General features: G+C 41.8%; 2 protein-coding genes across 8 annotated transcripts in view; one reads left to right on the forward strand and one right to left on the reverse strand.

Moving 5' to 3' along the window:
- LOC118024003 (serine/threonine-protein phosphatase 4 regulatory subunit 1-like) overlaps nt 1-1,083 on the reverse strand; it is an 81,979-nt gene extending 80,896 nt beyond the window's left edge. For all 4 annotated transcript variants that reach the window (XR_004682976.1, XM_035025455.1, XM_035025453.1 and 1 more), the window contains exons 1-2: nt 1,060-1,083; nt 865-909 (exon numbers count right to left, since the gene is read on the reverse strand). Coding sequence is in view for 3 of the 4 variants with exons in the window: in XM_035025455.1 (XP_034881346.1) it covers nt 865-909; nt 1,060-1,066 (52 nt within the window). In the remaining variant the exon portion in view is untranslated. The remainder of the gene's footprint in view (nt 1-864; nt 910-1,059) is intronic.
- A 224-nt stretch (nt 1,084-1,307) lies between these two features.
- Nucleotides 1,308-22,133, forward strand: part of RAB22A (RAB22A, member RAS oncogene family) — a 56,185-nt gene continuing 35,359 nt past the window's right edge. For 3 of the 4 annotated variants that reach the window (XM_035025459.1, XM_035025458.1, XM_035025457.1), the window contains exon 1: nt 21,856-22,066. In XM_035025459.1, coding sequence (XP_034881350.1) covers nt 21,921-22,066 — 146 coding nt within the window. In that variant the 5' untranslated portion in view covers nt 21,856-21,920. Of the gene's footprint in view, nt 1,542-2,508; nt 2,589-21,855; nt 22,067-22,133 lie in introns of those variants that run through there. The other variant, XM_035025461.1, reaches the window with a different exon arrangement.

Here is a 22,133-nt window from a genome sequence, read left to right on the forward strand (position 1 = left end):
CGTTAGCTGTCTTGATGGTCGTACAGGCGTCCTTCACCAGTAAGCACCCCAGGGTTTGGTAATTTTCTGTGTACAGTCTGCTCTCCCCCTGGACTGTGAACCCCCTCGAGAGCTGTCCCTGTTTCTGATTCATCTTTGTAGCTCTAGGGCGCTGCATGCTGCACGTGGCCTGGCCCAGAACAAGTAGGTGCTCAAGAAACATCTGTTGAATGGAAAGGAAATGCTTCATTCACCACAAATGCGAACTTGCACTTACAGGATGACACCTCGCCCAGCCAGCAGTCCTTAAAGTGGCCCCAAAGAAAAGGAGAGGGCAGGAAGGGACAAGTGAAGGAGAACCAGCCTAGGAATGCCCGCCCCCAAGGGCTCCTTGGGGAAGAGATGGGGCTGGGCTTGTGGCCCGAACACGGGAGGGGTCCACACGGAGGGCCGGACCTCCCAAACTCCGAAAACTCCCCTCACTCTGGAAAGTCCCAGGGAAAGAGTGGGGACCCCAGGTGGAAGCCTCCCCAACCCCGAGGTGGCCTCGCCTCCCCCCGCCCTGAGTCACCAGGACTCGGGACGCGCCCTCCCACCCCTTCCCGGCCGCCGCGGGAGCAGGAGGAGGAAGAGAAAGAAAGTGACCGGAAGTCAGGAGTTTCCTAACAACGACCGAAGTCCTCCCCCAGGAGGGGAGGGCTCCCCATCCTTGGCCCGCCCCGCCCCGTGAGGAGGGACCGCCGCCAGTGCATCCAAGCGGTTGGGGGTCCCGCTCTTCCGTCCCGCAAGGAGGGCCTGGCCTGTGGCTCCCCGCTGGCGCTCCGTACACCCAGAATTCTGTGAGAGGCTCCCAGGGAGGGGCGGGGGCGCCCAACTGTTACTTACAATCGTCTAAGTCATCATGCAAGTCCACAAAGTACAGAGGGATCTCTGAAAATCAAGAAACACACAGGAGTTACACACAAGGAGTGGGCGCGGCAGGCGGACTCAGGGGCGGGCGGGGGTCCCCGGGCCTTGAGGAGTGGTCCCCGCTGGGGGGGAGGGGGCCGCCTTTGCGCCCGGGGAGCCAGCCCCACTCACCCGCCATCTTGGGATGGGCCAGGAGGCGGGGTCCTCGCGGGGGGGCGGGGCCGGGGGGGCGGGAGGCGGGGTCTGATGCTCCGAGCCCCGCCCCCGGGCGGGCCCCTCCCCGCGAGCCTCGCGGCGCCGGCCGGGCCCCGCCCTCGCGGCGAAGGTGGCTGCCGAGGTGGGCGGGGAGGTCAGGTGACCCGGCCGGCGTCCCAAGATGGCGGCGGCATCGGCACCCGGGAGGCCGAGGCACCGTCCCGGCTGCTGAGGCGGGCCCCGCGCGGCTGGCGGCGGACGGGCCAGGCCGAGGGCTGGCGAGCGGACGGCCGCCGCCCCTGCGCGCCCCGCGGCCGGGGCTGAGCCGTGCGGCGGCGGCGCCGGGGGATGCTCGTGCTGGGCCCGGCCTCTCCCTCCTCAACTTAGGGCGGCGGCGGGCCCGCGCCCCTGGCTCCCGGGCCATGGCGCTGAGGGAGCTCAAAGTGTGTCTGCTGGGGGTGAGTGGCGGCGGACGGGCGCGGGTGGGCCGCGGGAGGCCGGGCAGGCCGGGGACCCAAGCGCGCCCAAGTCCTCCGCGCCCCTTCCCCCAGCCTCGGTGCAGGACCTACCCGGGACCCTCCCTCCGGCCCCGGGCCATCCTGCCCACCTTGCCACCCACCCCCGAGGTCTTGCTGGCAGGAGGGACCCTCCGCCCTCGTCCCTTCCTGGAGTCCAGGGACTCTTCCCGCCCCCAGAGGGTAAAGAGCCTTCCCTGCCTCTCCATTGCGTCTAGCTTGAGAGCAGTTCCTAAATAGTTTCCTACTAAGGTACTAGTTACAAGTTGGCCAGGTCTTCCAAAGGAAAACCGATGGCAGGCCTTAAGGTTTTACGAGCAGAGTTTGTCTCCTTTCTCATTTGTCTGGAGTTTTTGAACTTGTGGGATACCCGTGGCACTTCTCATAGAGTTACTCTCTGGGGGGGATGTTCAAGTCAGGAAGCCCCAAAAACTAGTTGGAAGCTTCTGCTTCTTGTCTGGTCAGGGCAACTTTGCTCCTTCAAATCATGCTCTTTTGCCTGAGTCGCTGCTTTAAAGACTGAAAAGGATTCCAATAACCAGTCTTCCCCCTGCCCAAATAGGGCGGGGCTGTGATTTTTCAGGGGTTACCCAGGAGCAATTCAAGAGTTCACAGTTTACTTATACATGTTAAAAAGTGAGTGTGTCACTTTTCACACTAAGCAGAAACTTTGGGTTTTTCAAAAGGTTCTCATGTCCTTAAAAACTGCAAACCCCTGTCCTACAGTACATTTTGAAATCTAATTACTCCCACTGACTGTTTATGAAAACCTTCTTTATGGGTCCCTTAACTTCTAAAAATTAGCATATAAGATGATTTTCCTAAAATCTTGAGCTTAAGGCCCAAAGTAGTTTTCTTTGTCTGCAAGCAGGTAAACTTATTTGTATTCACCCATCTCTTTCTTTTTCAGGATACAGGTGTAGGTAAATCGAGTATCGTGTGGCGGTTCGTGGAAGACAGTTTTGATCCAAACATCAACCCAACAATAGGGTAAGAGATTAAGTTTATTGAACATATATCTAAACATGTATCTGCAGTCCTTCAAAAATTAAAAGGCGTGTTACGGGAGTGGGGAGGTGTCGCCATTTTACATTCCAGTGCATTCACAGATGGTGGTTTTCATCATCTCTGGAAGAACTTGAACGTGTACAGTGAGGAGTGGTGTATTGTAGGAAAGTTATCTTTTGATGTGTGAGGGGAACACTTCAAAATAAAAATAATGAAAGTTTTACTTAGTAGAGCATACTTGAGTCTATAAATATGAACAGCATTACATCTTGAAATAAAGCAGAAGAAAGCAGGTCCTGACACTTATTCTTTCAGGCATTCAGCTAAAAGATATTTAGATGGTTTTAGTTTCTCCTGAGAAGTAGGGGGTATCCGTCAGACTGGAAGGGCTGGCGAATGGAGATGTGGACGCGCAGGACAGTGCTGTGGGCCCCATCACCACTGCGACCTGTCTGAACCCTTCTCATACATTCCTGCACTAGTAGTAATAATGAATTAATACATTAATGTTGAAATTGTCAGCTTTTCCCAGGTGTCTGGTTCTTTGGATAAGTGAAATTGACTGACTATAGGTTTTTGCCTATAAGAAAACTTTCAGGGTATTTAAATATTGTAATATTAATACTTACCCTGTGAGAAGTTGTGTTTTATAGGTTTTAATACTGTGTTAGGCTTAGAAAATTAAATAGCTGCTATGCAATTTTTATCGCGCACCCCCCATCAAATGGTTTCTTCCATTGAGAGAAAAGTCTGCCCAATATTTTACAACATCTACATTCGAAGGCATGGAGATGAAACCACCACTAACTTTCTGAAATTAAAATGCCCTTTGATATCCTTCAAGAAAGAACTGGGTATGAGCACATGTTTAATACATGACCTCATCTGCCTCAAGGCCTGCCTACTGCCACCTGCCTGGGAAAGAGAAATGGCAGGAAGTGGTAGCAAGTAGTGCTCGTGACTCAGTGAGGAACACCTTTCATACTGGGTCAGAGTTGAAAACCACTCTGAAAGACGAAAACACCTCCTTGGTTAAAAGTGGTCTCTGAGAGATGGCCAGAGAATAGGGAGGGGTATAGCTCCAGCGGCAGTGACAGTGACAGTCCTATCCGGGGTGTCCACGTGCCCATCTGCCGGCCCTCCCAATCTGACAGATACTGCAGTTCCTCACCTGAGTCCCACCCTCTTAACCAGGTGGTCTTGGCTCACATTTCACAGGAAAGAGGAAGATGAGGTTTTCCCCCAGTTTCCTTCCACTTCTCCTTGTGTCTTGTTTCTCAGCCACAGCGGGTGTTTTCCTCCTTTGTGACCACCTCCTCACACACCTGAGCTCTGAGGGGCCCTCCTCAGCAGTTCTCCCTTTCTTCCCCTGCACTGCCTTCTTGTCACAGCCTGCAAACATGCTCCTCTTCAACCTGCTCTACTAAGATAATACCATTCCCCAAGCCTGCCATCCAGTGGTGGCACTCTTGGAAGAGAAGTCACTCCTTCCTCAACTGCTGCTCCCTCTTCAACCCACTGTTGCCTCCATTCCACTCCCACCATTCCACTAAAACCACCCTCCCTGTGTACCAGTTTCCATCTCATTGCCAAAACCAAGGGCTTTTTCTTCTTTATTTATCCTTTGAGTGCCTTCTACATGCCAGATGCTAGACTGGGTGCTGGTGACTAGGCCAGGAGTCAGCAAACTCTGGACCTTGGCCCACCTCCTGTTTTAATAAATAAAACTTTATCAAATCATGGTCACTCTTGTTCATTCACATATTGTCTCCCCTGCTGTCCAGCTACAATGGCAGAGTTGAATACTTGTGACAAAGGCCCTATGGCCCAGAAAGCTGAAAATATATGCTATTTGGCCCTTTTCAGAAAAAGTTGGCTAGCCCCTAACTTAGATGAACTTGGTTCCTGCCCTCATGGACCTTACCTACAAGGAGGAAAGAAAAACATTCTAAAACTAATGCACAAGAAATGATTTATTTGACCTTTTTCTGTGCTGCAAAGGAGAAACATGAGTGTTCTGAGAGCATGTAACAGGCGCCTGGCCTAGGCCTAAAGGAATGGCCGATGCCTAAGGGAAACAGTGGAAATGTAAAGCACTTGGAAGCCCTGACATTTAAATATTGAAAGATGGGTGGCTTATAGAGTCTATAATTTTAGCTGTGTTGGAAGGTGCATGGTAGTACCTCATTCTGGTTTTAATTCCCATGTCCCAAAGATGGAGGGAGGGCAGATGTGCAGAGGGAGGCGGGAGGGGCAGAATGGCTAAGTTTCCATTCTCCAAAGAAAGCTCCAATTTAAGTCCAGGCCAGATGACTCTTAGGGCCCATGCTTGCCTCCACCCTGCCCAGTGTGACATGTTTGGCCATTAGGGAAGACCGTGAATATGGGAGAAGTGCAGAATTTAAGACAGGAGAAGCAATGGACACAGAGTTCTGCAGGGGACGAGGTCCAAATCATGGGTTGGAAATATGGGCCTGGCCCCAAGGAGAAAGGCTGGTGAAGTTGACTTGAGACTTGCACAGGTGAAGCTGAGTTGTGGGAGGGGATGAGCGCACTGATGGGAAACGTGGGGAACAGAACACAGCTGAGGAAGACCTGCCTGTGCAAGACAAGTGTTTGGGGGGGAGGGGGGCAGGAGAGTTTCGTTCCAACACAGCCCTGTGGTAAATGATGTTGGAGCCTCCCGCAATCTCCAGGACCTGGCCCCTGCTGCCTCACCAGCCTCCTGGCCACCCCTCCAACATATCCTGTTCTACTGCCTCACAGCTCCTGCTGTCCCCCATGCTACTCACTGCCCTCAACACCACCAACTAGTTAACTTCCACTCTTAAAAAAACTTTTCTTCTTAAACTTCTGTTTACAGTATTTTTTTGAAGAGCAAAGATATTTAATTTTGATCAAGTTCAATTTATCAGTTATTTCTGTAGTCATGTTTTTTGTGTCATCCATGTTCTTTGTGTCACAAAGATTTTCTCCTATGCTTTCTTTTAGAATTTTTATAGCTTTATCGTTTAAATTTTAGTTTATGACCTATTTCTACTAGCTTTAGTTTACCATGCGAGGGAATTCAAAGATCATTTTTTTTCATGTGTCGATCTAGTCATTATAGCAACATTTGTTAATGTTGAATTCTGCATTTATTAAATTACCTTGGTGCCTTTGTCAAAAATAAACTGATAAGTATGTATGGGTTTATTTCTGTTCCATTGATCTGTTTGTGTCTCCTTGTGCTGATACAATAAACAGTCCTGATTGCTGTAGATTTATAGAAAGTCTTAAAATCAGGCAGTATATGGCCTCCCATTTTATTTATATTTTGCAGATCTGTTTGGCTTTTCTCAGTCCTTTGTTTAAGTTTTAGAATCACAATGTCCAATTTCTAAAAAAAAAACAGCTGAAATTTTGATTGGGAATATAGCAAATCTGTTGATTAATTTGGGAAGAATTGACAACAATATTGTGTCTTATCCATAAACATGGTATACTTTATACTAATTTAGTTCAGATTTCTGTCAACAAAGTTTTTCAGTTATCACTGTGCAGGCTTTTCACATATTTTTTAAACTTATCCCAAGGTATTTCATGTTATTTTATGATTAGTAGATGGAATTTTTTCATTTCAATTTTCAATTGTTGCTAATATATAGAATAAACTTGATTTTTACATATTGGCCTTGTGACTTTCTAAATTCAGTTAGTTCAGGCACCTTTTTCATAGATTCCTTGGGATTTTCTTAGGTGTACAATCATATCCAATGTGATGAACAGTTTTACCTCTTCCTTTCCAATCTATATGTCTTTTATTGCTTTTACTTGCCTGGTTGTATTAGCTGGGACCTCCAGTACTTTGTTGAGAAATGGTAAGAGCAGACGTCCTTACTTTATTCCCAATCTTGGAGTGGGAAGGGTTAGGTCTTTTACCATTAAGTTGGGTGGCTAGGCTCTAGGATTTTTATAGGTGCCCACTATCAGGTTGAGAATATTCTCCTCTATCCCTAAATCAGTGAGATCTTTCATCAAGAATCATGTTGAGGGGCGCCTGGGTTGCTCAGTTGGTTGAGCGACTGCCTTCGGCTCAGGTCATGATCCTGGAGTCCCGGGATCGGGTCCCGCATCGGGCTCCCTGCTCGACAGGGAGTTTGCTTCTCCCTCTGACCCTCCTCCCTCTCATGCTCTCTGTCTCTCATTCTCTCTCTCTCAAATAAATAAATAAAATCTTAAAAAAAAAAAAAAAAAAGAATCATGTTGAATTCTGTCAGGTGGTTTTTGTTTTGATTTTGTTTTTACGCCTTTTGAACTGTTCTTACGATTTTTCTTTTTAATCTTAAAATAGTGAATTTTATTTACTAAATAATCTATACTAAAATATTAAACAAATATGCTCCTAGGATAAATTTTACTTGGTCATTATGCATTATTTAATACATTATTGGGTTTGATATATTAAAATTTTGCTAAGGATTTTTGCCTCCATGAAGTGGATAATTATCTTGTAGTTTTCTGTGATATCTTTCTCTAGTTTTGGTATCAGGGCCTCATAAAATAAGTCGGGAAGTGTTTTCTCATCTTTTTTGCAAGAGTTTATGTGGAATTGGTATTATTTCTTAAAGGTTTGGTATGATACACAAATGAAGCCATCTGAGCAAGTTTTCTTTGTCAGAAAAATTTTAACTACAGATTCAATTTCTTTAATAGATACAGACATATTCATTTCTTCCCAAGTAAGCTTTGGTAGTTAGTGTCTTTCAGTGAATTTGTCTATTGTATCTTTTTTTGATTTATTGGCATAAAACTCATAACATTTTTTAATTGTCCTTTTAATATCTTTAGGATCTGTCTAGCTATACGTTTATAATTTTAATGATCTTCTCAAAGGACCAGTTTATTTCATTAATATTTTTCTATTTTCTATTTCATTGATTTTTTGCTTTTACCTTTGTTTTTTCCCCTCTCATTTGCTTTTTTTGGCTTAATTTGTTCTTTTAAACTTTTTAACCTGGAAGTTTAGAATATTGATTTTTTTAGGGCCTTTTTTTCCCCCTTATATGAGCATTTAGAACTATAAATTTCCCTGTTAAGTACTGGTTTAAGTGAATCCCACAGATTTTGATACACCATATTTTCGTTTTCATTTAGTTCAGAGTATTTATTTCCCTTGTGACTTGTTTGACCTGTTGGTTGTTGAGAAGTATTCTCTAACCTCCAATTATTCAGGGATTTTCCAGAAATTTTTTGATTATTGATTTCTAGTTTAAATCTGTTCTGGTCAGAAAATGTACTCACTATTATTTCAAACCTTTTACGTTTGACATTTGTTTCATGGCCTCAGATATGGTCTTCATGAATGTTCCATGTATATGAGAAAAGAATGTGTTCTATAAATGTTAAATTAGTCAGCTTGGTTAATAGCACTGTTCGTGTCTTCTGTACCTTTACTGATTTTTCCCCTCTCATTTGCAGTGACAGGAATGTTTGAAATCCAACCCTAATTGAGAATTTGTCTATTTCTCTTTTGTAGTTTGATCAATTTTTGTTCATGTATTTTGAAGCTCTTATTGAGTGTTTCTACGTGTAGCATTGTTATTTTTCTTGATAACTTGACCCCCTCACCATCACGAAACACTTTTTTCCCTGGTAACAGCCTGATTCTGAATTCTACTTTGTCTCATATTAATACAGGCTCTTCAGCTCTCTGTTGATTAGTGTTTGCATATCTTTTCCCATCTATTTACATTTAACCTATTTATATCTATGTATTTGAAGGAGGTTTCTTGTAAACAGCATTAGGAGTCCTGCTTTTACACTTAATCTGATGGTCCCTGCTTTTAAATTGGAGTGTTGAGACCTTTGCTGTCCAGCACAGTTGCCAAAGCCACATGTGGCCATTTGAATTTAAGTTAAAATTAAAAATTCAGTTCCTCAGTCACACTAGCTTTCAGTCCTCCCCACAGAAAGCTATGTTACGTAATACTGATTTAAACCATTTTTATTTATTACAACTGTCAGTATGGTTTGGCTTAAATCTACCATCTTGCTAATATTTCCCTATTTGGCCCATGTTAATGATTCCATTTCATCTTCACTGTTGGCTTGTTAGCTCCATTTCCTTGTTTTATTATTGTAGTGGTTGCACTAGGATTTACAGTATATTTCTTTTTCAGTCTACTTTCAAATAATATACAATTTCACGTATGGTGTAAGAACCTTATGAGAGCATAGTTTCATTTTCCCTCTCGTCCTTTGTGCTATTAATGTCATGTTTTACTCCTGCATCTTATAAGATTCATAATACACTTTTGGGGGGGACCCTTAGTCATTGATCCTTTAAAGAGACTATTGGGGGGCGCCTGGGTGGCTCAGTTGGTTAAGCGACTGCCTTCGGCTCAGGTCATGATCCCAGGGTCCTGGGATCGAGTCCCGCATCGGGCTCCCGGCTCGGCAGGAAGCCTGCTTCTCCCTCTCCCACTCCCCCTGCTTGTGTTCCTGCTCTCACTGTCTCTGTCTCTGTCAAATAAATAAATAAAATCTTTTAAAAAAAAAAAAAAAAGAGAGACTATTGGTCGTTTTTTCTGGGTCCTTGTGCCAGTATAACAGTTTCTTTACCTCTGTATCTTTGTAATAAGTCTTAATGTCCAATGATATGTCTTCTGTGTTATTCTTTGAGAATGTCTTGGCTTACATTTCCATATAAACATTAAAAATCATCTTGTCCATTTTTACATATCCCAACACACCAGTCTCTACTGATTCTGATTGGCGTCCCACTGAATTTATAGATTGGTTTGGAAAGAAATGACATCTTTATGATATTGAATTTTCTAATATATGAACATTGATTATTCTTCCATTTATTAGACAAGCTTCTTTATTTTCTCTCAGTATTTTTTCCTACTTGTCTGTGTAGTGGACTTGCACATTTTTCATTAGATTTATACTAAGGCATTTGATGTTTCAAAGCAATTTTATGCTATCAGTATACTACATGGTATTGTTTTGAAATGTATTTAATTCCCATCCTAAACTTTTTATTTCTTTTCTTACTGAATTGAGTAAGATCTCCAGTACATTGTTGAATAGAAATGTGGTCCTGGGTATTCTTACCTTACTCGAATCTTAGTGGGAAAGCTTTCACTGTCACACCATTAAATTAAATGTTTGCTGTAGGTTTTTTGAACATATCCCTCATCACATTTACAGAGTGTCCCTTCTTTTCATCATTTGCTGGGATTTTTTTTTTAACGTGAATAAATGTAGGATTTATCAAAAGATTTTTCTACATCTACTCAGTCATGCAATTACTCTCTTTTATGCTGTTAATATGGTAAATTACACTGTTGAATTTTCATGGAATAAGCCCACTTAGATTGTGACGTGTTACTCTTTTAGTAATCACTGGTTTTAGTTTGCTATTTTTTAGGATTTTTGTGTATGTTTAGAAGTAAGATTGTCATGTAATAATGTAATAATCCCTTTTGTAATGTATATGTCAAGTTTGATGTCAGGTTTTGCTTCCCTTATACAATAAGTTAGGCAACTGTTCCAAGGAAGAGTTTGTATAAAATTGCTCTTATTTCTTAAGTGAAAGAAAAATTCTGGTAAAATTCATCAGTGATGCTGTCTGAGCTTCAAATTGTCCTTGTGGAATGGAGTTTAAGGAGTCCATTTCTTTTCATAGTTGGAAGATAATTCATTTACAGATTTTCTATTTCTTCTTTTATTGGTTTTGATAGATTGTGGGGTTTTGTGGGGTTTGTTGTTTTTTTTTTTTAAGGTTTTTGACTATCATACACTTTTTCCAGTTGGTGTAAAGATAAGATTCTAAACTGATACCCCTTTTGCATTTCTGACATTAGTTTTGCCTCTGATCAGCTCTACAGTATGTCTGCTTTCCAAATCATTAATTTTCTGCTCCTATCTTGATTGTTTCTGTCCTGTTCAATGTGCTATTCTTTTCTAACTTCTTGAGATAGATGATTATATCATTGACTTTCAATCTCTATTATTTTCACTGTATTCCTTATATTTTAAAACCTTAACCATGGCTCTTGCTGATTCCAACAAGTTTTTATATGTCATAATTTCATTATCATTCATTTCAGAATATTTTCCACTTTCTATTAGGATTACATCCTTGATCCAGGTGTCATTTAGATGTGTTTCTCAGTTTTCAAATATAAGGAGGTTTCCTAGTTAACTTTTTGTTAATGATTACTGACATTATGAGGTGACAGAACATATTTTGCATGATGTGTCACAGCATATGTGTCACAGCATATGTCAATTTTGGCAAATATTCCATGTTTGAAAAGTTTTTGTGTACTGTGCACCTGTTCTGTGAATGGAATTAGGTCAAGTTTATTGATCACGTTGTTCATTCTTTCTGTTCCTTGTTAGTTCTTTTGGTCCACCTGAATCCATCAGTTACCGAGAGAAGTGGGTTAGAATCCCCGCCGTGGTTATGTATCTGTTTACCCTTTTCGTTCAGTTTCGTTTTATCAGTGCTGCAGCTACATGAAGTACCTACAAATTTAGAATTTTATATCTTACTAATAATGCAAGCCTTCTAGCATTCTGAAATGTACTCTTTAAGTTCTAGGGTGCATTTTGCCTTGAAGTCTGATTTGTCTGTTATTAATATAACAACACTATTTCCTTTGTTGGTATTTGCATGGTGCATATTTTCTCATCCTTTTGTTTTTCAACCCTTCTGTATCTTATATTTAAGGTGGGGCTCTTGTAAGCAGCTTATGATTTGATTCAGATAAAATATACTCCATATAACCAACACCCTAATTAAAATCCAGAAATTTCCCTCACCTCAGAAAGTTCCTTCGATGAGTCCCACTCCCCATAAGCAACCACCGTGGTGATCTCAGTCACTACAGATTAATTTGCCTGCTCTTGAATTTCACATAATTGAAATAGATGGTGTCTGGTTTCTTCTCCATAAAACAATATTTTGGAGTTTCAACCTTGTTGTTGCCTGTACTATAGTTAACCCCCCCCCCCCGGCTTTTTAATTGGTGAATGATGTTCTCTTGTATGGATAAATCACAATTTATCTCTTCTGGTTATGGATATCCAGGTCATTTTCAGCTTTTGGCTATTGTGAATATAGATACTGTGAACTTTCTTTTATAAGTCTTCTTATGGACAAAGGTCTTCATTTCCTTTTGGGTAAATAACGAGGTTTAGAATTTCTAGTTTGTAGAATAAGTGGATATATAATGTCATAAGAAGTTTCCAGACTGCTGTCCAAAGCGGTTGTATCATTTTACCCTCCTACTGTGATGTGTAGAATTCCAGTTGTTCTACATTCTCACCAATATTTGTCTGTCTTTTTAACTTCACTTGTCCTAGTGGATACAAAATGGTATCTCATTGTGCTTTTAATCTGCATTTCCCAGATGACTGATAATGTTAAGAATCTTTGCGTGTGCTTTTTTGTCACTCATATCTTTCATGAAATCACTCTTCAAGTCTTTTGCCCATTTTCATTTGGAGTCTGTCTTATTTTTTAAAGATTGGTAGAAATTCTTTATAGTACCACTGTACAACAAATACAGCTCTTTTGTCAGGTATATTTACCACATATATTTTCTTCCATTGTGTGGTTTCCCTTTTCATTTCCTGAATGATACCTTCTGAGAAGAGAAGTTTTAATTTTATTGAATTCCATGCTGTCAATTTTGTCTTTTTTGGTCCTCTCTGGGAAAGTTCTGCCTGTCCCAAAGTCTCCACAACGTTCTTCTATGTTTTCTTCATAGTTTTAGCTTTACATTTAGTTCTTTGATCTGTCTCAAATTAATTTTTCTGTATTGTGTGAGGCAGAGGTAAGGTGCATTATGCTCCCATGTGATTATACAGTTGTCCCAACATCATTTGTTGAAAGACTTTCTTTTCCGCACTGAATAGCCTTGGCACCTTAGTCGAAAATTATAATATTGAAAAAAAAATTATAATATTGAGTCTTCTGGGCTGTGCACTAGAATGGTCTCTCTCCGCTTACTTCAGCCTCCTTTAATGGCTCTCTTCATTGTTCTGTGGGTTTAGGTGGGGGAGTCTTAAAAGTATTTCTGTTAAATTTTTTTAATATTAATATTTTTTAAACTATTGTTAATGGAATTGTATTTTTTCATTTTATTTACAACTATGTATTACCTGTCTATAGAAATACTGCTGATTTTTGTATATTGACCTTATACACTTTAATCCTATTTAAATTCATTTATTCTAGGAGTTATCTTGTGGATTCCTTGGGATTTTCTACATACATCATTATGTTGTCTGAAAGTAAAGACAGTGTGCATCCTTTCCTTTTATTTTTTTTTTTCCATACCTTGTTGCACGGGCTAGGATTTCCAGTACCGTATTGAATAAAGTAGTGACCAACACCCTTGCCTTTTTCCAATCTTATTGGAAAGTCATTCAACATTATACTGTTAAGTTTGGTATTAGTTGTAGGTTGTCCATTATTAAGATGAGGAAGTTTCCTTCTATTTATAGTTTGCTGGGAGTTTTTATTAAGAATGGGTCTTGAATTTTACCTTAACATTTTTCTGCATCTTTTTTTTTTTTAATTTTATTTATTTTAGAGAAAGCACAGGTGGGGGGTGGTTTGAGGGCCAGAGGGAGAGAGACTCTTAAGCAGACTCCAGGGTGAGCACGGATCCCAATGGGGGGCTCAATCTCATGACCCTGAGATTATGACCTGAGCCGAAACCAAGACACACTCAAACGACTATGCCACCCAGGTGCCCCTTTCTGTATCTATTTAGATGATAACCTGGTTTTCTCCTTTTTTCTAGTAATGTGGTAGATGATTGTATTAGTTATATATTGTTAAGAAATCATCCCAGTGCTTAGCCTCTGGCAACAGCAAACATTATCCACTCTTTCTGTGGACCAGGAATCTGAATGGCTTAGCTTGTAATGGTTCTCACTCTGGCTCTCACGGTGTTGCAGTCAAGGTGGCAGTTGGGGCTGCAGTCAAGTGAAGGCTTGGCTGGGGCTGAAGGATCTGCTTCCAGGTTGGTACACTCACATAGCTGTTGGCTGGAGGCCTCAGTTCCTCAGATCTTTACCATGTGGGCCTCTCCATAGGGCTGCTTGGATGTCCTCACAAGGCAGCTAACTTTCCCCAGGGCAAGCAATCCAAGAGGAGAGCAGGGAGGAGTCTGCAGTATCTTCTGTGATGTATTTAGGAATTACTACCATGGCTTTTGTTCAGTAGAGGGGGTGACTGAGTTACCCATCCCAGATACACAGCATACAGAATGAAACTCCACTCTTGAAGGGAGGCATATCGAAAGACAAAAAAGTGAGCATATTTTGTAGCCACCACAAATACATTAAGTGAACTTGACAAGTGTAATCGTCCTTGATGGATCCAGTCATGAGTCAACATCAGAGAAACTCAAACTGAGAATAACATGTTACAAAACATCAGGCTTGTCATCTTCAAAAGTCGAAAAAGTCGAGGGAAGACTAAGAAAATGATCCAGATTAAAGGAGACTAAAGAGTCATGACCACTAAATACAGCATGTGATTTTGAACTGGATGTTTTAGCAAAAAGGCTATCACTGGGACAATTGGTGAAACTCAAATGGGTTCTGAGAAATACATGGTAGTAATGTGTCAGTGTTAATTTCATGATTTTTATGATCTTGTTCTGCTCATGTAGGAGAATGTTCTGGCTGTTAGGAAATGTCCACTAACCTTCAGAGGTAATGAGGCAGCTTATGGTTCAGTAACATGGTTGCATGGTTCAGGATAAATAAATTCTGTGCTTATAAGTTTTCTCTAAATTGGAGGCTGTTTTAAAAAAATTTATTTTTAATGATGGTTATTTTACTGCAAAGAAAGGCATTACAAAACAACTGGCTTTTTTAAACCCTGAAGTCATTAAAAAACAACTGGCTATTTGGTGTAAAACATGGTAACATTGTATTGTTGGTGCCTTCTTCACCTTCCACAGGCTCTGAGAGCCCAGGCCACCTTACTGTCCCTAAACAGAGGCGCCTCACTTTGGCCGGCCTTTGATACCTCCCTCTGGGCCACTCTGCCTCCCCACCTGAATGGCCCACCGAGTGGCAACTTTGAGATTAAGGAATTAGTCACTGCAGGAAAACAAGGAGGAAGAGCAAAAATAATTTCTTTTTATTTTACACACATAATACTATTCCCATTGCTCTTCATTCCCTCCTGTAGGAGTGAGTTTTCACTGGATGTCATTTTCCTTTGGCCTAAAGAACTTTTCGTAGTATTTCATGTATTCCGAGCTACTGGTGACAGATTCCCTCAGTTTTTGTTTATCAGAAAATGTCACGTCCATACTGCATTCTCACATCTGAAGGATATTTTTGCTAGAGAACAGATTTCTGGGCTGATCTTGTTGTCATCGTACACCACAATGATTCAATATTTGTGCATATTGTGAAATGATCACAATAAGTTTAGTTAACACCTATCACCACACGTAGCTACAAAAGCTTTTTTTCTTGAGATGAGAACTTTTACTCGCTGAACAACTTTCAAATATGCAAGAGAGTGTTAGTAACTATAGGACCATGTTGCACGTTACATAGTCGAAACGGCTAAAGGTGGTCAGAAGGTACAAACTCCCAGTTGTAAGTCCTGGGGATTCCATGTACAGGTTTTTCTTTCAGGATTTTAAATATGTTATTCCATTACATTTTGGCCCATGGTTTCTGCTGAGGGGCCTCTAATCATGCTTAGTATTGTTACCCTATATATGATGGATCTTTTTATTTGGCTGCTTTTAAGATCTGCTATCTTTTAGGGCACCTGGGTGGTGCAGTCGGTTAAGCGTCCCACTCTTGGTTTCCGCTCAGGTCATGATCTCAGGGTCATGGGATGGAGCCCCACATCAGGCTCCGTGCTCAGCAGGGAGTCTGCTTGAGATTCTTTCCCCCTCCTTCTCCCTCCCCATCTGTTCCTCCCTCCACTTGCAGGTGCTCTCTCTTCCTCCCTCCCTCCTTCTCTCCCTCTTTCTCTCTCTCTCTAAAATAAATAAATAAAATCTTTAAAAAAAAAAAGGTCTGCTGTCTTCTGTTTTCAGCAATTTACTCTAATAGCTAGGTAATATACTCTACTTTCAATGGATCAGAGTTTCTTGGATCAGAAATTTGATTATTTGGGACATAACAGCCATTATTTCTTTAAATGTATCATTTACCCCATTCTTTCACTCTGCCTGTGGGATTCCAATTGTACATAAACTAATCTGTTAGATACTATCTAACACATGACTGAATCCTAGAGTTTCTGGGGAGAGGGGGGGTTTCCATCTTTTCCCCTCTGTTCTTAGGATCAGGTTATGTCTATTGATCTGTCTTTAAGTTCAGTTGCTCATTTTTTCTGTCTCTTAAGTACATCTAGTATATTTTTTTCACTCAGATACTATCCTTAATTCTAGAATTCCATATGATTCCTTTTTTATATTTTACATGCTTCGATTCCCCATCTGTTCACTCAATATGACTCTTTTTCTTTAAGTCCTGATTATATTTATAATAGCTTCTTTTAAAATGTATGTCTGCTAATGCCAACATCTGGATCAGCTCAGGATCTATTGCTCTTTACTCTTTTTCTCTTGACCTTGGGTCACATTTCTTTGCCTATGTAGTAGTTTTTATTGTATACTGGACACTGCAGAAGATAGGTTGCAGAGATTTTAGATTCTCTTATCTTCAGTTGAGGAGTGCTGAATTTTGTTTTAGCAGAAAGTTAAATAAGGAAGCTTGCTTTTACACTTTGTTAAGATGGTTCTTTTGGAGTGTTGCCTTTAGCCTCGTGGCACATCCTTATTCCCAGGATATTGTCTTTACTTCTAAGGTATTGTCTCTCTCGATAATCATTCAGGGTGTTCCCTAGGCCCTGTAAGTTGGCAGGATTCAAATTTCCAACTCTTTCCTCAAGTTGGCAGCAGCTAAAATCTTTTTTTCAGCCTTCCAGTTGTTGCTCTCCTTGGCATCTCTCCCCATGTGTGTGCGGCTTAGGCGTCAGCTGTGGATTTGAGATGAGTGTATGGATAGATTGAAGGCTCCTTCCTTCCCAGGCCTCCCCTCTCTGTTTCCAGATACACTGGGAGGCCTTGCATGTCGTCCCCCAGCCAGGAGCACTGGCTTTCCTCTTGACTGGTTTATGAGAGTTTTTCCAGTGCAGGCTACCACCACCACGACTGGACTCAGAACTCCCCAACTGGACTTTTAATTGGAGTATTTATTTTACTTTTCATATAATTACTGATGTCTTTATGTTTAAACCTACAGATTTACACTTTGTTTTTTATTTACCCTGTCCTGCATTCTTTTAGATTGAATTTTGTTTGTAATGCTGTGTTTCTCCCTGTTGTTATCTTGGTAATTATACATTCTTTTTTTATTCTTTAAGTATTTACTCTAGAAATTACCTTATGCATCCTCGACTTATTTGAGTCTAATATAAATTACTTTTACCACATTCCAACAATGCAAGGTTCTCAAATCTAATTTCTCTGCTTCCTGCCTTTTATGCTCTTACAGTATATTTTAATTCGAGCTCTCACAGGACATTCATTATTGTTACACAGTGAACATTCCTGTTGATTTCCTCCATATGTTTACTCTCCCCAGTGCTTTACATTCCTGCCTGCATTTCTCACCTTCCATCTGGGATAATTTACTTGGTTCTGAAGAACACCATTTTGTATTTCCTTTAGTATATGCTTCTGGTGCAGGGTTGTCTATCTGAAAATGTCTTAATTTTATCTCTTTATTATTGAGCTTTTATTTACATGCAATAACACGTGCGGCTCTGAGAATGTTTACCTTGTGCTTGTTTAAGGGCCATCAAGACCCAGAACACCTCCATTACCTCTGAGAGCTGCGTCCCTCGTGCACCCACCCGCCTCAGTGGCCTAACCAACATTCTGACTTCTGTCACCAGAGAGGACATGTGTGTGTTGAAACTTCATTTACATGAGTCATGTATGCTGCCTTCCTTTGCTCAAAACAGTTACTGAGATTTATCCATGTTTTTGCATTTATCAGTAGTTTGTTCCTTCTTATTGTTGACTAGCTTTCTGTTGTGAGAATATGCCACAATTTATTTCTCCAGTGTCCTATTGATGGACATTTAAATGGAGTCCAGTTGTGAGCTCTTATGAATAAAGATGCTCTGCATATTCATATACAGTTCTTTTTGTGGACATATACATGTGTTACTCTTTGAGTATATATATACCTGAGGGTAGAATTTCTGGTTAATAGGCATATTTGTTACCTAACTTTGTGTAACAGATTACCCTTAGATTTAGCAGCGTAAAAACACAATGAACATGTATTATCTCTCACAGTTTTTAGGCATCAGGAATTCAGGAGCAGCTTAGTGAGGTGATTCTGGCTCTTGCCATAGAGACCTCTCCACAGGACTCCTTGAGTGTCCTCACAGCATGAGAGCCATCCTCTTCAGAATGAGGAGTCCATAAGAGCCCAAGATAGAAGCCCCTGTGTCTTTATGACCTCACTGTCATTTCCATAGTGTCCTCTTGGTTACGCAGATCTACCCTGTTCACTGTGGGAGTGGACTGCCCAAGGACATCAGTGCCAGGAGAGGACCCTTGGGGCCGTCTTGGATGCTGGCTACCACGAGAGGTTTAAAAACATGTTGAGGGGCGCCTGGGTGGCTCAGTCGGTTAAGCATCTGCCTTCGGCTTGGGTCATGATCCAGGAGTCCTGGGATTGAGCCCCGCATCGGGCTCCCTGCTCAGCAAGGAGTCTGCTTCTCCCTCTCCCTCTGCTCCTCCCCCAGCTCATGCTCTCTGTCTCTCACATTCACTCACTCTCTCTCCCTCAAATAAATAAAATCTTTTTGAAAACTATAAATAAATAAATAAAAGCGTGTTTAACTATTAGAGAAACCATTGTCTTCCTAAGCGGTCGCACCTACTCCTCCCTCCCCACCAGCAGTAGGAGAGGTCCAAGTGCTGCACATCCTCACCAATGGTTGTTTTTAATTCTAGCAGATCATAGTCCTGTGTGAGGTTTGTTTTCACTGAATATAGAATTCTTGGTTTTCAGTTACTATCTTTCAGACCTTTGAAACTATGCACCCATGTTCTTAGAGCCCCTCTGCTTTCATTGACTGGTCAGTCTTGTTCCTCTCTTGATGCGAATGTGTCATTTTCCTCCTCTGAGCACCTTCAAAGTTTCCTTTCGTCTTTGGGTTTCAGCAGTCTTACTTTGATGTTCCAGGTGAGGTTTTCATTGTATTTATCCTGCTTGGGTTCATAGTATTTCTGGAACCTGTGGTTTGATGTCTTTCAAGTTGGAAAATTCTCCACCATTATCTCTTCAATATTGCTTTTGTTCCATTTTCCCCTGGCGCTCCCAGGCTGCTGTGACTGCAGTGCAGAAGGTTTTCATTTCTGTGTCTCTCCTACTCCTCTGTATTTCCCATCATTTTTTTTCTCATGCTTCAGTATAGGTATTTTTCCTAGCCCCTCATCCAGTTCATTAATCACTTTCCTCATCTAATTCTAATCTGATTTTAAACCTACTTAAAGAACCATTAAGTTCTTGATTTCTGTTGTTATTTTCCCAAAGGTCTACTGTAGCCATTAAGTTTTTAGTTTCCTTTTCTCTGCTGAAATTGTTAGTCTGTGTTTTGGTTTTGCTTTTAATTTAATTTATTTATTTTAAGTCATCTCTGTACCCAACATGGGGCTCAAACGCATGACCCCGAGATCAAGAGTCACATGGTCTACCCACTGAGCCGGCCAGGCGCCCCTGGGTTTTTGTTTTCTTAAATGTATTAGGCATAGTTATTTTCGAGTCCCTTTTGTTTTCCCCTCCCAACCCCCAAGTTCATTTTTAATGACAAAAACATAGTGGAAAGTGGATGATTATTGGAGTTAGTTAATGGATTTTACTTTTGTGAGTGAAAATTTTCATAACAAAAGTTAAAGAAGTCTGATAACCAGTCCATCCTCCAGGTGACCTGTTTCTCTTCATTGTCTTTTGTCTTGATTGCTGATCACAGTGACTTATCCACTTGTATGCATAGCAATTTTTTAAAGATTTTTATTTATTTATTCATGAGAGACAGAAAGAGAGGGAGGGAGAGGGAGAAGCAGGCTCCCCACAGAGCAGGGAGCCCGACGCGGAGCTCGATCCCAGGACCCCAGGATCATGACCCGAGCCAAAGGCAGATGCTTAACTGACTGAGCCACCCAGGTGCCCCTGCATGGCGTTTTTTAAATTGCATTCCAGCTATTGTTTAATTAAAGTTTTATGAATAATTTGAGGCTCTAGATCAGGGTCAGCAAACTTAGGACCCAGGAGCCCAATCCTGTTCCTTGACATACTGTTTCCGGCTGCTTCCATGCTACAGCAGCAAAAGTGACAAGAGACTATGGCATGCAGAACTGACAATATCTGCTGTGTTCCCCTTTTACAGAAAGAGTTCACCAGTTCCTGCTCTGCAGGTTTTCCTCCAGACACCCGAATCCAGTCCTCACTACCACTCTGATTCCTGATCACTCACAGGACAAACCCAAATGGTCGTTTTTAGTTTTGGTCTGCATCCATGCCAGCAGTCCGTTCTACGGCCTTCTGCGGTCTTCACCCCAAGCCTGGGGCTCGGGGCCTGGGTGATGGCTTACGCTCTCACAGCCTCTGCACTTGTCCGTTGTCTTCTCTTTTCATGCACAATTCCAGCTGCCTGAGCATGCTTACTGCTGAGTATACCTGCTGATTTCTGGCCCATCTCATAAGATGTCAGTCACATTGTTTTCTCCTTATGGAAGCTCTCTCTGAACCACATGACTTTGTCCTCTGTTTTGCCAGCTTGCCACCTGGAACAGTGTGCTCTGTCCTCCATCCTGCCTGATTTGACAGGTGTTTGCCTGGGCCTTGCCCTAGCCTGAGTCCTTTACGGCTTTGTTTCTCAGGCCTCACATGGATTGGCCCTCTGGGTGTGTTTTTGAAGGGATGACAGGAAAGATGTCTTACTCCACTCATCCAAGGGTGTTTCCTCCTCGCTCTAGAGTTCATCGATTCCTATTTGTGGTGGAACCTGGCTCTCTGAATTGAGCCCTTCTTTCCCTCTCTATCCAAAGTCTTGATCTACTCTAGTTCCTTCCATTGATCCTAGACACATGACTTCCAACTGAATAGCATTCTGACATTGGATCTGTGTTCATTTGTTAGCCTTTTAGGAAACGGTACCTGTTATCTTCCCTTTACTGTCCATCCCATCAGACCTCAAATCCCGGAGGCATCTTTGAATCCTCCCTCATCTTTATACTTCACTTTTAATCCATATGCAAGTCTTGTTTGTTCCTGTTGTTAAAACCAGCTCACACCCCTCACTACTCTCCAAATAGTCTTATTTTGAGAATATCAATTGGATCATGTTATTTTTCTTTAAAAATCTTTAATGACTTCCTGTTGCCCTGAGAATAATAACCAGAAACTTCACTGTCATTTTTATCACTTTTTCCTCTCTTACTACACTGCAGCCACGGCCCTTTCCAAACACCTGTTCTCTCCTACCTCAGGGCCTTTGCACTTCCTGTTTCCTCTTTTTGAAATGTTTTCTTCTTTCCCAGTATTCACATGGTCAGATCTTCTCACTTTATCTGAGAGGTTTTTCCTACCACCCTATCTCAAATTACCACTTCCATCACTATCAGCTCTCAGTGGTTTGATGTCTCTACAGTAAGTATTAAAATCTATAATCATGTGTCTGTTTACCTATTTATTGTCTGTTCCCACCACTGTCCTATAAGTTCTATGAGAGGAGAAACCTCATCTGAAAGTATCACCAAGTGATATCTATCTCCCGTGCCCAGCCCATAGTACTCGCTCAATAAAAAGTTATTCTTTAATTACAAGATTGTTGTAATTGTGCATACTCAGTGTCTCTGTTTACCCATCCTGCATGCACTTTGGATCCTCTTATTAGCTTCTGCCCCATCATTCCACTGAAACCACTATTGCAGAGTTTAACATCAACTTGTGTATAGCCAGTATAATCCACAAGTTGCTTTTTACTGTATTTGTTCTCTCTAAAAGTATCTGGCATTATCTTGATACCCTCTTTTGCTGCAAAGCCTCTGGTTACCTGGGATACAGTTCTGATTCTTCTTCTTCCCACCTCTTGGGGCAGTCCTTCTTGTTGTTTCTCGGCCTCAGTGTCCACCCCTAAAATGTTGAAGCAGTGAGGATTTCTTCCACAGCCCCATGTCTTCCTGCGTGATTTCATTCATACGCACAGCCCTGAGGGCCACCTCTCTCCAGTGACTCCAGATGACTCCTGTGTCACTGCAGAGACACCTGGAACTCCACGCGTCTGCCACTGAACTCCTCTTTCCACCCTCTCAGCCCCAAAGACCTCATCCGACTTTGTCAATAAGTCCACCACTGGGTGTGAATTGGTACAACCACTGTGACATGTAAGTAGTAATGATAATCCTGTTTATACGTTATAGACATTAAACATAGTAACTCAGCCCTTAAACA

Source organism: Mirounga leonina, unplaced genomic scaffold, assembly GCF_011800145.1.
Source record: "Mirounga leonina isolate KUSES-001 unplaced genomic scaffold, KU_Mleo_1.0 Mir_195, whole genome shotgun sequence".
NCBI lineage: Eukaryota > Metazoa > Chordata > Mammalia > Carnivora > Phocidae > Mirounga > Mirounga leonina.